Source organism: Amborella trichopoda, chromosome 10 (genome assembly GCF_054954075.1).
Source record: "Amborella trichopoda isolate Santa Cruz 75 chromosome 10, AtrichopodaSantaCruz75HAP2 v2.0, whole genome shotgun sequence".
NCBI lineage: Eukaryota > Viridiplantae > Streptophyta > Magnoliopsida > Amborellales > Amborellaceae > Amborella > Amborella trichopoda.
In genome coordinates this window covers 41,629,376-41,646,892 of record NC_142345.1, presented here as the reverse complement: position 1 = coordinate 41,646,892, position 17,517 = coordinate 41,629,376, and the positions used below count along the sequence as shown (strand labels likewise).

At 38.6% G+C, this 17,517-nt stretch overlaps 2 protein-coding genes across 2 annotated transcripts; one reads left to right on the top strand and one right to left on the bottom strand.

Moving 5' to 3' along the window:
* Positions 1 to 1,072: 1,072 nt before the first annotated feature.
* On the top strand, positions 1,073 to 3,023 carry FLA1 (FASCICLIN-like arabinogalactan 1). Its single transcript, XM_006843991.4, has one exon. It carries the CDS (start codon positions 1,530 to 1,532, stop codon positions 2,706 to 2,708), a length of 1,179 nt encoding a protein of 392 aa, XP_006844054.1. The 5' UTR covers positions 1,073 to 1,529; the 3' UTR covers positions 2,709 to 3,023.
* Positions 3,024 to 7,705: 4,682 nt separating this feature from the next.
* Positions 7,706 to 10,820, bottom strand: LOC18433914 (putative disease resistance RPP8-like protein 2). Its single transcript, XM_088849403.1, is given in 2 exon segments — positions 7,706 to 9,310; positions 9,407 to 10,820. Coding segments are annotated over 2 exon segments (2,676 nt in total). The 5' UTR covers positions 10,593 to 10,820; the 3' UTR covers positions 7,706 to 7,820.
* Between the last annotated feature and the right edge of the window lie 6,697 nt (positions 10,821 to 17,517).

Below are 17,517 nucleotides of genomic sequence, written 5' to 3'. Positions count from 1 at the left end.
TCCAATAAATCGGGAAACATTGGATGGACGATCCATGTTATTCTCACCCATGTTATGGGTGGCAGAATCAATATCAATTAGTTGGATGACCATAAAGGGGGTGGCCACCGTTGTTAAATTGCCTATTGTAGTTGTATTATTCTATTTTTGTGAATTATTAACTCTAAGTGAGCGTGTTCTCACATAATTAGGAATAAATCAGTATGTGGTGGGGCTTAATATCGTTGTTACTTGTCAAATCTGACAGTTTGGTGTGGGTTACATATTTGAAAAAAAAAATTCGGACTTTGAGCTCTATCAATTTTCTAACAAGTCAACAACTCACTTTCACATCCAACAGCCAAACGACGATTGTTCATTTACGACTTTTTGGTACTTAAAATTATTACATTTATCAAATCTAAGAAAGTAATAAAATTAATTCAAATACGTTCCATACAGTACGTGATTAAAACATTATAGAAACCTATTATTGAATTATCCATTAATGGCCCATATCAATTCCATTTTAAATTCTTACTACAACAATAAGAAGCACCCAAAGCCTTCTTTAAGCAATTTTTTACCTGCCCTCTTTTTATTGTCCGAAAGAGATAGCATTGCCATTTTATTAAGGGAAAAGTTTATATAGAGCCGAGGCTCTAAACCATCTAATTAGAGCTTACTTAAAAAATTTTATTAAAAGAGGTTGTTTTTATTCCCAATTATCCTCAAATTGATCATCGCGATATCAAGATGTATAGACATGAGAAGAAATTGGATTTCAAGTTTTGGAAATAATGTATTTTGTGATGTATCTTTAGACCGTCAATTTTTAAGATTTTCAAGTTTTTCTAGATCTGTTGATCTACATTATTTTTTAAGCTTTGAACTTTATAAATAAAGATGAAAAATATATTTTAAGACTATCACAAAGAGTTCCAATATTGAAACCACCTTTCTCGACACTATTTGAGGGTAGGCTCCAATTTGATTGTTTAGAAAATATGCTCTATACAAACCACACCCTTTATTAATTTCATTTTATCTTAAATAATAAACTCTCGTTTTTTTTGGTAAAATTTAAATGATAAAAGTCTCCCCTTTTTCTAAAGTTTAAATATCCATCCAAAGTTTCCCGAAATTTCGAGACAAGGGCAATTTGGGGAAAACAAAATCAGTCGGTAAATCAAGAGAGTATATACAATGAAAAGTTAGTATCAATGTGAAACCAGGGCACGCATGTCATTACCATTCTTCACCAGGCCATTTCAGGTCCCCATCGCCACTACTTAGTATTCAGCTTTTAGCGCTCACTCCTCACTTCGCATCTCACTCTGCTGCAACTTCCTCGCCGGAAAATTCCCAGATCCCACCGGGAAATAGCCACTTCTTGCCGGAGAAATTCTCTGGCAAATAGTATTCCTATCATTCCGTACTAATCGGCGGAAAATTCATCTCAATACTCACCAGAGAAACATTTGAAGGTCTTCCCTCCCTGTACCCGAAGCTCATAAATTTATTTGCCGGAGTAACTTTCCGGCAACACAATGCGGCAGTTTCCGGCGGCTCTCCTCTTCTTTCTGTGCCTGATCTCTGCAACTTCCGGCCACAACATCACCAAAATCCTTGCACAGTTCCATGAGTTCTCCAAATTCAATGACTATCTCTCCAGAACCCATCTCGCCTCTGAAATTAACAGAAGAACCACCATTACAGTTCTCGCCGTCGACAATGCAGCCATGGATGATATCTTGGCCAAGAACTACGGCATTTATGAGATCAAAAATATTCTCAGTCTACACATTTTGCTCGACTATTTCGGCGCCAAAAAGCTTCACCAAATAACGAACGGAACGGCGTTAGCTGCGACGCTATATCAGACAACCGGATCGGCACCCGGAACGTCGGGGTTCGTGAACATAACGGACGAGAAGGGTGGAAAAGTCAGTATTGGAGCTGATGATAACGGTGGCGTTCTCGATGCCTCGTACGTTAAATCGGTGAAAGAATTGCCGTATAACATCTCCGTGTTGCAGGTCAGTAAGATTCTGAATTCGCCATCGGCCGAGGCGCCGGCCCCGGCCCCTACAGAGCAAAATTTAACGGCGGTAATGACGAAGAAGGGATGCAAGCTTTTCGCCGACCAGTTAACGGCAACGGGCGCCGAAAAAACGTTCGTGGATGCCGTTTCAGGTGGGCTAACGGCGTTTTGCCCAACTGACGATATCTGGACGAAATTCGTCCCGAAATACAAGAATTTATCGGCGGATCACAAAGTTTCGCTGCTTTTGTTTCACGGTGTTCCCATTTACCAATCGATGCAGGGGTTGAAGTCAAATAACGGGCCCATGAACACATTGGCAACGGATGGGGCGGCTAGTTACTCCGTTACGGTGCAAAATGACGGGGAGCAGGTAACATTGAAGACTAAGGCCGTAACGGCCAAGATAACGGGGACCATTATAGACGAGGACCCTCTTGCCGTTTTCAGTATAGACAAGGTCTTGCAGCCCAAGGAGCTCTTTGCAGGGGCGCCGGCGCCGGCCCCGGCACCGGAGGAGGCCGACTCGCCATCGCCGTCTTCAGCCAAGGTCGCCGCAGGCCCTGCCTCGGACTCGCCTGATGATGCCCCTGCCGATGATTCTGCTAATGATAACGGATCCGTTACAATTCGTGGCGGGTTATTAGGTTTTGTTATAACAGTTCTTTTGGTTGTCGTGGTTTAGTGGACAGGCGTGGATTTTCTCTCTCTTCATTGGGTTTGTGGTTTTATGTGGTGGACATGTGTGACGTTTCTCTCTCTAACAATTTGTTGTTGGGGGGATTTTTCGCACATGTGCTGGGGAGATTTCTTAGTTGCCACGTGTGAGTTTTTTTTTTATAAATGTTGTGTATGAGTGGTTTGTTCATGGGATACAAGGGAGGATTTTCTCACACGTGTAGGAGAGTGTGCGGGTGTATTATTTTCGGGAATAATTTGTATCCCCTTCTTATTTGTTTTTTTTTTTTTTTTTTTTCTATATATAGTCTGAGTTGGGTTATTTGTTGATGGAAAATTGTTTGATAGGGCTGCAGCCCTTTCATCAAAATAAGTAAAGCCTCACGTTATAATTCATCAGAAATTACAATTCAAGCATTAGAAAATCTTTACATTGATCATCTTGGCGTGAACATTATGGTTGTAGAAAAAATAAAAAGGATTTTGAGCTCTCCAAATATAGTCATTGTAACAAATTATCTAGACTGTCTATTTCACATTTAAAAAAAATCTTCATATCCATAAGATTTGTATAATTTTTTTAGTTTTAGATTTTTATTGTCGGTGTTGAAAATTGATTTTACAGCCATTATAGAAATTTCCGTTGTCGAAAGTGCTTTTTGGACGAGGATTCGAAATGAGATTTTATTTTGTTTTCATAAATCCTAGGCTTTATAAAAACCTCATTATAAGGGTTGTTTAGTTGAGTTTATTTATGATGCAAGCGGGATTCTCCTTTTAACTTTAATACATAGACAAGGTTTCTATGAGTCGTCATGTTTAAATGAATCTTCTTCAAATTTTATTTTAGAGATGGCTGTTGGATTAAAATTTTTAAGGAATGAAAATCATGAGCATCATTAGGAATCTAAAAACTAAAAAAATTGAAATTAAACTTTAACACTATCCATTGTATATTTTTGTGGGGCTACCATTTGCTAACATCCATCTCCAAGATGGATGCGAGCTATGATAGAAGTGTGCCCTGTGTCCCCGAGATGAACCTCACCTTTGAAGGTTCTTTGCACAGGGTAATAACGTTCATGGCGTCCTCTTCAATAACAACCCAACTATTTATTAAGACACCGAGCACCATGCCTCAACACCCACAATTATGCTATTGTCGCAGGAAAATATCTCAACACCTTCATGATCTCTTAGATAGCCACCACATCCTAGTTGAAGGTCCAAACCTTTCGAGATGCCATCAAAATTTAGCTTTAGCTTTACCCGTTAGGGGTGAACCACCTTGCATCAGGCATCACTCTTAAATCCAATTAATCCTTTGATCTCCAATAGGAAATCCCACTCTACACAATCAAATGATTTTTCAAAGTCCAATTTACAAATCAGTCATGGCTTACCTTCCTCTATCCTGGAGTGAATGGTTTTTGTGCCATCAAAACACTATCTGTAATTTGACGATCGTAAATAAAAGTTAATTATGGGGCCCTGGATATATCGTTAAGCACCTTTTTCAATCTATTAGCAAGGAGTTCTTGAATAATCTTGAAGCTATTGTTAGCATAGCAGGCTAATGGGCCTTATGTCATCCAATGACAACTAATTTCTTCTTCAGGAGATAATTGCTTTAATAACATTGCCTCTATGGTAGAATTCCTGGAACATTAAAAAGATGTCTTCATTGATGGTAGAACTCCTGCTCACAAGATACAGCAAGAATCCCTTGGTGTTTCCCATTAGTTTCTCTTTGTCCTTTTCAAATGAATCTATTAGTGGCTTAGCACGGAAGGGGTGGGCCGGGGCCACGGTCCCTTCAGTGCAGTGCAGTCCATGCCAGACTAGGCCTAAGCCGACCCTATAAGGATTTGGGCCAAGGCAGGACTGGCCTAGGCCGGCCACATGCCAACCCTAAAGAAGTAAAAAAACCTAGCTCCTACTCGCTTGGATTCTACTTGAGTCTCCCTCAATATGACTTGGGTGAGCCTGGAGACTGAGGAATTTTTGACAACAATGATTTTAGAAATACTGAAAAATTAGGAGATGTGCAATTCTGGCGCTCATGCCAGTCCCGATTCAGACAAGTCATTATTGGAAGACCAATTACACCAGCTATTACAAAAGTATAACACCCCCTTCAACCAAATTTGTTTGGATAGCTCAATAGAAGGATTTAGTGCTAAAAAACTCGGCAGAGTCAACTCAAAATTGGCCAAGTTACTCGACTCGGCCTATGGCCAAGGCGAGTTCTCTAACCACTTGGGTTCATGGGAAGCATGTGGTACTACGACAAGTATTGTGCATACTCAACCAAGTACCATACAACTCGTGAGAAAGCCCGAGTTCTATAGTATGTTGGGCAAGTATGCATAGTACTCACTCGAGTGCTATCAGCCCCTTATTTTATCTCTTTCTAAAATGGTGTAGAAACATGCTCCCTTTTATTATCTCACATTTTTCTCTCTGTTATTCTTTAATTAGCACAGTCTCTAGCTCAACCATGGGAGAAGCAACCCCTAAAGGTCGTGATTTGTACCAAGTATTCTCTCTTCCGAAGAGAGGTAGATTCTGCCCCTTCTTTTCATGCTAGAAAAAAGACATGGCCAAGGAAGGGGGGGAGAGAGAAATGTGGCCAGAGATGTGGTCAAATATGCTCTCACTCTCTCTCTCTTGGCCAATACATGCTCTCTCTCTCTCTGGCCTTTTATAAAAATGGGAAGGACTTGGGCAAGTCTAGTTGGAGTTGCTGAGTTACTCGGCTGGAGCAGGGGCCCGAGCAAGTGTTGCAGTTGCCAGCTTTGTATATATGGGCAATCTCTCTTCTTAATTACGGTTTTTTTGCCCAAAATGGATTTCTTGGGATCTAATTTCCAGAAATTGTTCTCTTATTTGATCATCTACTTGGAATTCCTTGAAGAAATCTAATCTTTCATTGTTGGGAAAATTTGGGGAAGGGTTTTTCTAGGAGTCTACATTTTGAGTTCTCTTGTGAGAGGGAACTTTGAACAGGCGGTTGTAACTGTTGCGTGAGTGTAGCCGTTAAATTTCTTATGAGTGCTTGTAAAATGAAATGATATAGTGGAACATGAACTCAGTGAGAGTGTGATCCCTCGTGAACCATACTAAGCAAACGATGATTGCTAATACCGAACTGAGCTTAACAAGCTAGGCCAGTCGTTTGGGAAAAACCTATGTTCCTTGGGCATAGAAAACTATCTGATAAGGGTTCTAATAGGTCATCCCTTGATGACGTTGGAGTACGCCCGGATGAGTGAGCTGAGAGACTGTGTGACCCTTGTGTGTGATAGTGGCCTCACAGACGGGGGCCAAAGCTTCATCCGCAAACCATCACACGGCATGCATAATGATAGTCGTTTCGGAAAAGCGAACCACCTTTTAGGGTAGCCGTTTCGGGAAAGTGAACCACCTTTTAGGGTGAAGCTTATGTATGTACGAGAGATACCCTACGCACTATAGGAGACGTAGCCGCATCAGGTTTAGGTAACCTTGGTATGTCTCTAGGAGGAACTTGAAATCCACAAACTGTGATTACGACCCTTGGCTTATTGGCCAGACTTTGGTGACCCATTAATGAGCTCCTGTATGGATGGTAAGTCATGGAAAACACTCAGTCGATTTGATAAAGCAAGTGTGGACCGTAGTCCATAGTTGAAAGTGGAGTGCCTAGCGTTTATTTATTTAATTCCTAGACCATAGGGATCATTTTCCCATCTAATGAATTTAATTATATTTGTTTTAATGATATATGATTTTTAGAATTATTATTTGAATTTTTTCTAGATCTCTGGATATTATTTATCAATTTTGGATTTATAAAAACAAAGATATTGCTTTTAGATTGATTTAAATATTTAAATTTGATTTTATAGATTTCTAAAAATCATATAATTAATTTTAATATTGCATGAGATACTCAATATGTTAATGGGTCCACTATTGCATGTGGGTGGGGTCATGCCCTAATAAAACTTTTCTTGTGTTAGTTCAAGCTTTGGCTTGAAGAGAAAACTTTGAAGTGTTTTGAAAGTATTTTTCCTTGAAGAAGGTTTCGAATGATTTTTGGAAAGGATGAGAAGGCTTGTGCCTAATTTTGATAAGCACTATAGTATAAATGAAATTATTTTATTTAACTTATATTCATGAGAAAATAGTTTAGGAATGGTGGATAAAAGTTCTAGCACTTTCCATAATGTTGATAGCCCATTTATGGAATGGAAGGCTCAAATCTCTCACCCCATAAGTCACCCAAGATCAATGGTTTATATTCAATCTCACAAAAAGAGACAAACCAAAGAAAACCCTAAGAAATCCTAATCTTGTTCAAAGCCTATAAAAGGAGATACTCTCTACCCAAAATCTCTACATCCTATCTCCTATACCTAATTCCCAACTCTATCTCTCAAAGTCCAAAAGGGGGCACACTCGACTCTCTCATCATTGATATCTTTTTTATGATGGTTCTCTCAACTCTCTCATGGTCTCTCATCTCTCATTGGGGTTTTAGACTATAAGGTTGTGGTAGAAAAGATAAGTATTTTTCTCAAACTAAGTTGTTAAAGGGATTCACCTAAGGGTTTGAGATTTGTGATAAAAGAATTCATTGTTCCATTAGAGGGTTTGGCCTAAACTTGCTTTGTCGGTTGAGATTGAAGGTTGAAGGTTGATAGTTGATCCCGCGTCATCGAATGGTGTCGACTCGGTGTGGTTGTAATAAGCCCAATTAAGGTAATCTCCGGCACTCTTTTTTTGTTTCTTGTCATACTTAATTATATTATCTTTATATTCACAAGCATAAGATTGTGGATATTTTCTTTGATTAAAAGAAATTGGTTTAGTGGCATCAAGGTTTCTAAGATTTTGGATTAGTTAGTTTTATTTTCTTTGATGCAATAGTTATTGTAGTAAAACTACTTGTAAGTGATCTTTGCTAAAAGAAAAAGAAAAAAAAATAAAATAAATCAAAAAAATAAAATAAAATATATATATTCTCCGACAAAATCACATTAGTCTTTCTTTTCAGTAACGTTCACATTCTAATACAAGACTAAGCCATAAACAAAAACCATTAATGAGACAACAGGAAGTGGGTGTTTTCTGGCTAACATGAGAGAGAGAGAGGAGATTTCAACGATCCAAATTTTATGGAAATGGAAGCACCCTTGATATCACTGACATGGAGAATCGAACAAAGGAGATAAATCGATATCTGGATCGGTGATTTTCTCGATTTTGTGCCAGTCTTAAGAACCGGTGTGCTGGACTCTGACCAGAATTCTTTAGACATGCCAACACATCTCAATTTTTGGAGTGCCTTGATGTGCTGCAACCCTTCGGGAAGCATGTTCAACTTGGGACATTTAATGATATCTAGGCTTTCAAGACAAGGCATGGATCCCTCCTCCAAACTCTTCCACTCCTCTAACTCGTATAAATTTTCAAGAACAAATTCTCGGAGTTGAGGAAAGCCTCCTGCCATGCAAGGCATCCCATTTCCAACGTATGCATATAGCTTTAGGATTCGCAGCCTAGGCAACTCTTGGAGCTCATAGAAACCTTCTTCATTCAGTTTGCTTGACAATAAAATCAACTTGGTAAGGTTCCGGAGGGTTCCAAACCAGCTCGGTAGCTTTTCTAACTTTCCACTTAACTGCAATTTTTCGAGAAGCGCAGGAGGTTGCAAAACTGCTTCCAAATTGTGCCTTGTTTGAATAGTGTCACCCTTGGCTAACAGAGTCAGTGATGGGAGGCATTGCAGATTGCTTAGGGAATTGTAGACGTTTTGAATGTCATCGACCTCCATTGGAAATATCCTGAGCTTCCGAAGTTGGGTCAAATTGCCCAGTGATTCTTTTATCCACCTCCCACCACATACACCGCATAATGTTTGGAGGCTTTTCAAGTTCTCCATTTTCAAATGTATCATTGATTTCACAAGACCCTTGGACAGGTACAGATGTCTTAAACTTTGGAGGGCCAAAGCCTTACCTGGAAGTGCAAACACACTGTGAGATTTCATTCTCATGTCAAGAATTTCCAAGTATTTGAGATTCCTTAAGGATTTCGGGATCTTTCCCTCGTAGGAGCTTTTACAAAAACTCAAATACCTCAAATGAATTAAACTCATCAATTCATTTGGTAAGTACTGAATTCTGATATGATCAAGCACCAATATCCTAATAAACTTAGCCCCATGTAAACCATCAAAGGAAAGTTTTGTGAGATCCTTATAAAAGAACAACGAATGAACTTTCGAAGCATTGTAACTGGACAAGTACTTGTCATCAGCCATACCACGATGAAATGAAAGACGCCGAGTCCTTAGATGGGGTGTCTTACCTTTACATGGAAAAACTCCTAAAAAATTTTCCTGTTTGGCTATCGCCAAAGAAAATTCTCGTAAAAGTTCATGTACACGAAAAGATTTAATACGTTCACTCGAGCTCACACTTACCACTTGTATCATGCTCCGACTTACCAATTCCTCGAGGTAGTCCTCCGCTGCATCTTCCAATGTCATATCCCCTTTATTTACAATAAACCCTTCTGCCACCCACCGATGAATTAAGCTTGTTCTTCTAATCTTGAGATCTTCAGGGTGAGCACATAAATATAAGAAGCAGGGTTTAAGGTAGTTCGGTAGATCAAAATAACTTAATGAAAAGATTTTAGAGAGTGGTTCATCACCTTTACCCAAATTTCCACTGAGGCCATCAAGCACTCTCGTCCATGCCAATGCTGTCGATGCTTTCCTGTACAGGAGAGCTCCTACAATGACAAGAGCCAGGGGTAAGCCGTCACATCTTTTCACGATGGCACGGCTTATGTTTATCAAATGTTCAGGGCATCTCCCATTATCCTTTACAAATGCCTTTCTGCAAAACAACTCCCAGCTCTCATCCATGGGCAATAGTTGGAGGAAGAGGAGATTGGAACCCATTGAATTTACAGGGTCCGTATTGCGAGATGTTATTAAAACTCTACTGCCATTGTTACTGTCTGGCAGTGCATCTCTTACACTTTCCCAAGGATTGTGCTCCCATATATCATCCAAGACTACCAAATACTTCCTTGTTTGCAAATATTTAGAGAGAACCTTCGTTAACTCTTGCTCATCCATCTTTTTTATGCCTTTTCACGGTGCATCAACTCCTTTTATCATGCTATGAAGGATCTCGGTTACCATGTAAGACTGAGAAACAGGAACCCAAGCACAACAATCAAACCAACTCATCACATCATCATTATTATAAAGATTCTTGACAAGTGCAGTCTTACCCACACCACCCATGACAACCGCAGTGACCACACAGCGTCGTTCCTCTCCCTCCAACAACAATCGCATTAAGGAACTCACCTCTTTGTTCATTCCTACTAATTCGAGTTCCTCACCTTGAGGTGATGACCTCCTGAGATTTTTTGAACCTTTACCTCTTGAACTCGATCCTTCCTCTCCGATACGATTTTGTGACAGATCATAGACAGGCCTCCTCTTTCCAATATCCTCCAGGTTTCTGTTGATGCCTTCGATCGCCGTGCCCACGTTGTGACGATCCCACAACTGCATAAGGAGACTAGCATTATTGGTCAAACAACCAATGAAACCAGTTCTATTTCGCTGCTCAGCTTGATAGACAAACCTGTCAATAACATCCTCAGCTTCGTAGACTAAATCTCTTATTTCTCCCACCCAATTCTTTGTTCTCTCATCGATTGCACCCATAACCTCCGCATCTTTAATGAAGGCCTTCATACGCTCTAAATCAGTCGTGAGCGTGATGACTTGATCATGCACACCATAGAGGAATTTCACGTCCTTAATAAGTGGTTCACTCAGTTTTTGTATGAAAGCCTCAACAACAGTTTCTGCCATTTCTGATCTTTTTGCTCTTTGCTCTCCGCTCTCCGAATCTTGATTCGCTCTCCCTTCTCCAGATCTTGATTCGAAAATTGTTTGAGTTATGTGCAAGGAGCTCTAACATTATTCTCTCTCTTGAAAGTTTTTTGTTAACCTTCAATAGTCATCATTGTTCTCAGCCACATTGCTCTCTCTCTCTTAAAAGTCTTTCTTCAACCTTCAATCAAAGTCTTTTTTTTAACCTTCAACAGCCTGCAATAGCCATCATTGTTCTCAGCGAACTTGTTGCATTTTTTATGCTCTCATTCAATTTCTTTTATTGAGTAGTTAGTAATGGAACATGGAGATTCAATTTCTTTTATTTAGTTAGTAGAACATTGTTCTCTCCGTTAAAAGTATTTTTTTAACCTTCAATAGCCATCATTGTTCTCAGCCACATTGCTCTCTCTCTCAAAAGTCTTTCTTCAACCTTCAATAAAAATCGTTTTTTAACCTTCAACAGCCATCATTGTTCTCAGCCAACTTGTTGCATTTTTATGTTCTCAGCCAAATGGAGATTCAATTTCTTTTATTGAGTAGTTAGTAATGGAACATGGAGAACAAGCGATCGAATTGGATAAACATTTAAATTTTTTTATCAATTAATAATTTAGTAGAACAAAGTGACATGGATTTGGGCCCCAGCTTTGTTATTGTCTGAAATTCACTAAGGTTGACTTAGTCTCCAGCCCAATTTTATGGCTTTAATATTGACACAATTTAGAAAATCCCTGCACTTTGGTCTTTGTTAAGTTTATATTCTCATTACAGAGTTTGAACCAACTTCCTAATTACTAAATGGGTGTGGTTTGTATAGAGCCTAGGCTCTAAACAATCAAATTAGAGCCTACCTTCAGATAGTGCCGAGATATGAGGTTTCAATATTGGAAATTTTAAAATGCACCTTCAAACATGCTATTTCCTAAACTTGAAATCCATTTTTTTCTCATGTCCATGCATATTGATGTCGAGATGATCAATTGATGATATTTGGGCATCAAAACAACCTCTTCTGGTTAAATTTTTGAGGTAGGCTCTAATTTGATTGTTTAGAGCCTCAGCTCTATATAAACTTTTCCCCTACTAAATATAGTCCATTAAATTAGATTCGAGCTACCCAGCTTGCAAACCTAAGGTTGACTTAGTCCCAAGCACAATTTTAGGGCTCTAACCATTGACTCAACTTAGAAAATGACTGCTGCTCTTTAGTCTTTGTTAAGTTTATATTCTCATTACAAAGTTTGAAAAAACCCTTCCAGCTTCTTAACCACTAAATATTTCCATTAAATTAGATTGGAGCTACCCAACTTGCAAGGCTGGTCTCTCATGAAAGAACTCTTCTGAAAATACTGGCATACTAGGGAATTTCAGTGTTCTCGAACTCTGCTTGAACTGAATTCTTCTGAAAATACTGGCATACTTGGGAATTTCAGTGTTCTCGAACTTGACTTGAACTGAGTAATAGCCAAGTAGACTCAACTGAGTCCTTGCATACTATATTGGTTTTGGTAAATATATCCCATTTGGTTCAATAAAAACTCTACTTCGTCAAAAGGAAACACTGGTCGAAAAACTCGTGCGTCTACTAGAACTCACCGAAGTTACTAGGACTAGAAAAGGTTGTGCCTAGAACAGAAATAAGCCAAAAATCGGCCAATTCCTGCATTTTGATATTGTCGGATTTGGGATCTCGCCGGAGTCGGATCCTTGTTTTTTAACATTGGTAGGAAACTAGTGTAATTCTCAGAGAAAGAAATGTGGTAATTGATAACTTAGAAGCATGCATAAAAAACATTTCGATGTACCGGACACCCTTGTCAGTTGGTGTCCACGTATCACATTATTATGTTGTATTCATCAACTATGGAAAAATCAAATGGGTCTTCTTCTTTGGATCCTTGGAAATCTCAATCCATGACTGGTTACAGGCCTTAGAACCTATTTGGCAACTACATATAGAGGGTCAAATATTTGAGATCCATCTCCATGTATGATGGCCCATATCTTGGATTCATTATCTATCTAAAAGAACCTAAACTAGGAATTTCAAATCCTAGTTTAGGCGGTTCGCGTGATTGGGGAAATATAAAGGAGTTAGAGAGAGAATGTGCATAATTAGAGATAGGAAGCAATTAGATGTAGAGAATGGTTTATTTTAGAGAAGGAGAGATAGGAGGTAAACAGCGGATTGGAGTTAGAGAGTGGAGTTACATTAAGGGAACAAATTAGAGAGAGAAAGAGACGAGTTTAGAAGATGAAGGAATTAGAAAGCATTTGAAATGCTCATTAATGTTTAGCATTTTAAAATCATGTATTTTTCACTTAAATCTCTCTCTCTCTCTCTCTTTTCGAATACACTCAACAATCATATAGTTTTTTTTTTTTTTCATATCCATATAGATGAACAAATCAAAGGAGTTTTCTAACATCAAAACACCCTCGACGAAATGCTATTGATTTTAGGAGGACTATAATGAGGAGGAAACCATCACGATCGAGCTTATGAATAAGGTGCAGATGAATTCCATAGCCTAGGTCACAGGGGTCTTCCCACTTTCGATCGGTGGTACTAACCAGAGCCCCGTTATTCTCTCCCTTCACAAGCTACATCAAAACACCCTCTTCTAGAGGATGTTTGAGGTGCACCTTTCTGTAAATAGTATAAGGTTGGCAGCAAGCATTTATGCACTTTTTCCGTTATTAAGTAATAATCAAATGAGGCTGGCCCTGAAAGGTGTCAAAATTTTCTTCTGTCACTCTCAAGTGGGATTCTTAGTCACATTCAGGCTGCAATTTTTTATAAGCACATATAATTAAAATAACAATAGCTTAAAACAGGGTGATTTCAGATTCATCAAATTGTAATTGCCTACTTCCCTATTCCAATTTAGCTCGAGCATTCTGAGTTGAGTGGTATCCATAATTTTTCAATTACCACAGAGGAAAGGAACGTTCGAATTCAGAGGTGCTGCCCTGTTTCTCCACACAGATCATGCAAGGGGCAGCGAAACAAATCACATGAACTTTTCATTCTTGAAGAAATCACATTAAAAAAAATCACAACTTTTGCCCTCTACTTGCCAAATTCGGGCTCAATCATGAAGAGGGTTTTGGACAGTGGAAGTGAGAAATTAAGAGAGAGAATATTAACAAACACTTGCCAAGTTACAGAGAGAGGGTTTCCATGTAAAGCTAAATGCGGGGTCGAAAAATTTGGCCCTTGCCAAAATAATGAAATATATATATATATAGTAAATAAATGAATGATATGAACCGCAATATGCATGAGAGAGAAGCACAAAACATGAAAAAAAAAACAGTACAAAACTCATGCTCAAAAGAGAAAAGAAAAGCAGAAAAGAAAAGGGGAAAAAGAAATGTAGCCCTCAAAAACCCAAAGAAACCCCCACAATAACACTACACAAAACAGTGCCCACCAAGCCCCCCATCACAGGGCCGTGGCCGTGGCCGTGGCCGTGGCCAGCAGCCGATTTATCCTCGTTCACTGGTGACTCCGCTGGTGACAAAACTCCCTCAGAGGGGCTCGGGGGACTGGCTGCAGCAGCGGGGCCCATTGCCGGAGAAGATGCAGCAGGGCTTTCGGAACTTTCTGGAGAGGCGGCCGGGGTCTCTGTAGGGCTTCCAGATGCTTCTGGAGAAGGTGCGGGAGAAACAGTATGGCTTCCAGGAGTTGGCGGAGGGCTTGCTGGAGAAATGGCTGGGGGGACAATGGGGCTTCCAGAAGATGGCGGAGGGCTTGCTGGAGAAATGGCTGGGGGTACAATGGGGCTTCCAGAAGATGGCGGAGGGCTTGCTGGAGAAACTTTTGGGCTGCTGGAAGATGATGGCGGGTTCGCTGGAGAGATTTTTGGGCTGCTGGAAGATGATGGCGGGTTCGCTGGAGAGATTTTTGGGCTGCTCGATACTGACGGGGGACTTGCTGGAGAAGTATTCGGGCTGCCGGAAATTGATGGTGGACTGGCCGGAGAAGTCTTTGGACTGCCTGAAACTGATGGCGGACTCCCCGGAGAAGTTCTGGGGCTGCTGGAAACCGGCTGACTTGCCGGAACAGTTGGAGAGGGATTAGGGGAAGTGGATGGGCTGGATGATGGTGACTGAGAAGAGCATGAAATTATCAGAGAGAGAAAGAGAATAGCAGTTACAGGGATGTTGAAACCCATTTCGCTAGAAAAATGGAGTTCTAGAGAGAGAAATGGACCGAATAAGGCTATAAAGTGAGGTTTCAAGGAGAAATGGCGGCAAAATTTTGCCGGATTTTGGCTCTAGACTGAGATTTATGGAGGAATGGAGCCGGAATTCGAAGAAAGAAACAAATTTCGGGTGAAATGGGGGTCGATGAACTTGAGGTAGAGTGAGATTTCGGACAAAATCAGAGTAAAGTTTGGATGAAATTTGGGAGGAGAGAGTGATTTCCGGCCAAATGAAGTGGAATTTGGCAGGAATCCGACAATGTGAAACTTTTCCGGCGAAACTGAGGATGGGGAAGGGAGGGAAGCGATGGGGCGCTAAAATAGGGGCAAGGTTTTCGAACGGTGTGTTGAAGTGACCGTTGGGAGTATGTAGCCGTTGTGCTTTCCATAGTTGTTTAAGTATAGGGGAGTTAACCGTTGAGCATATGGGACGATGCCACGTGGTGGAGCGGACGCCGTTAGACACAGTTTTTGTTTTTCTTTAGCTCATCTATAGCCAAAAGACATTCTACTCCGTCGGGAGTATACTGTCCGTTTACTCCCTCAAGTAAAACCCCACATTTTGGGTTTATATAACCTTTTTAAACATGCAGATTAGCTTCAACTAAATTTTTTTAAAATACACCTTCTAAGAAAAAATAATGCTTTAAGATTTAATAGAAACCACCGTAATTTTAGATAGTGACATCTAAGTGTTAAAAAATTCAAATTTTAAAATTTTCTCTAGTGATTTTTAGGTAATATTGCAAAAAATCCTCCCAAGTAAGTCATCTAATCGAAGGAGTAGTATTTTTATTAAGAGAAATTTACCTGCATATCTCATTTAAAGAATTGCAATTAATAAACTATCCCCAAATTTTTATATATTATGAGCTATCAATTCTTTTTTTTATTCAATTTTTCCCTTACTCTAGAGTCGAGAGTTATCTTTTAAAGTGATTTTTCACTCTGAAGTCACTAGTAATCTTTCATTTTAAAGTGATTTTTCACTTCAAATATTGAAAATCCAAAATCGCTTTTAGCTTAAGATTTTGAATATCCAAATTTGTATGAAAATCTCAATTACAATGCAACTTTGAATATTACAAATTTGAAGTCAATAATGACTTTGGATTTTCAAGATCTACAGTCTTTTTTGTTTTTTTCTTAAAAATTACTTTAGAAAATATTAATATGACTATATATATTGAAAATCCAAAGTCATTTATGACAGGATATTCAATCTCCAATATGTTCAACAAAATAAAGATATTCAATCTTCTAAATCATGAGCAAATTTGAAATAAAAAATACCAGACAAAAGCGGTATACAAGTAATGTGCAAAGTTAAGGGAGATTCTTACAATTACAACTTTTAAATGGGATATACTGCTAAATATAATTACAATTTATATTGGTAGACTTCTCTTTTATTTTTTACTTTTAAAACTAATCTCATACATTTAATATTTTATAATTGAGTCCTTTTTTAAAACATAATGTGTATTTTAATTTTATCTCATTTTCATATATCGGATTATGCTCAAATTTGGTATGTCTATACGTTTTGCAATCATACATCCATAATAATGTAAAAATAATTAAAATTACAAACTACCAATATGCCATTCAGAAGTAGTTTCTTATTTTTATTTATTTAAAATTATTTTTTAAAAAAAATTTATAGGTGAACGTGCTATATTTGAACTTCTTCTCCTCTTTTCTACTTCCTTTTATTTCTTATTTTCCTTCTTATATCTTGTAATTTCATTTACTCAATGAAACTAGTGTTAAAAAAAAAGAGAGGAAGAAGAAGAAGAGAGTATTATTAGGACTCTAGATTTTGCATAAGGAAATATATTAAACCATAGCTAAAGTTTGAACTAGGTAATCTTGATAGCTTTGAAGCTCATTTCGATGTGTAGTTTGATGAACTATTTGAAATTGAATCAAAAGGGTGATGGACAATTTAAACTAGAAAATGATGAATTTTCAATAAGGCTAGGCTATATGAAAACAAAATAACGCCTCACATCAATTCATTGTCCAAAAAGCACTTCCAACAACAGAAATCTTCATGATGGCTCTAAAATCAATTTTCAACACCAACAATAAAATTTAAAACTAAAAGAAAGGTACATATCTCTCATATCTGTAAACGCTTATTTTTAGGATAAAATGGACGGTCTTGATAATTTGTTACAATATATACTATTTTTAGCCCTTGAAACCTTTTTTTTTCACAACCATAATGTTCAAGTTGAGATGATTGATGTAAACGTTTTCTAATGCATGAATTGTAATTTTCGATGAGTTATGATATGAAGCTTTATGTAAGGTCCGTGATTTTTCTAGTCATTGATTCTGATTACATCTTGAATCGTTTCCTACTAATGCTTACTTCGGATTTCTTTTTCGATTTGCTGATTAACCTCTGTTTGGTATTTTGAGTGGTACCGTGTTTTTGTAGGGATCATGAGCTTTCCGACGTTATGAAAATCACTCAAATTCAAGCTACCGTCAGAAAGTCATGATCCATACCCGATTATTTTTTCCGCGTGCATCCCAATGCAACGTGCATGCACACACTCTTGTGTGCACGAATCCCCATAAAAACTCATACATCCCAATACACATGATTACATCATTCATGCCCTCTCTCTCTTCATGCATGATCACTTGAAAGCCATATGATACATGCATGCTTCCAC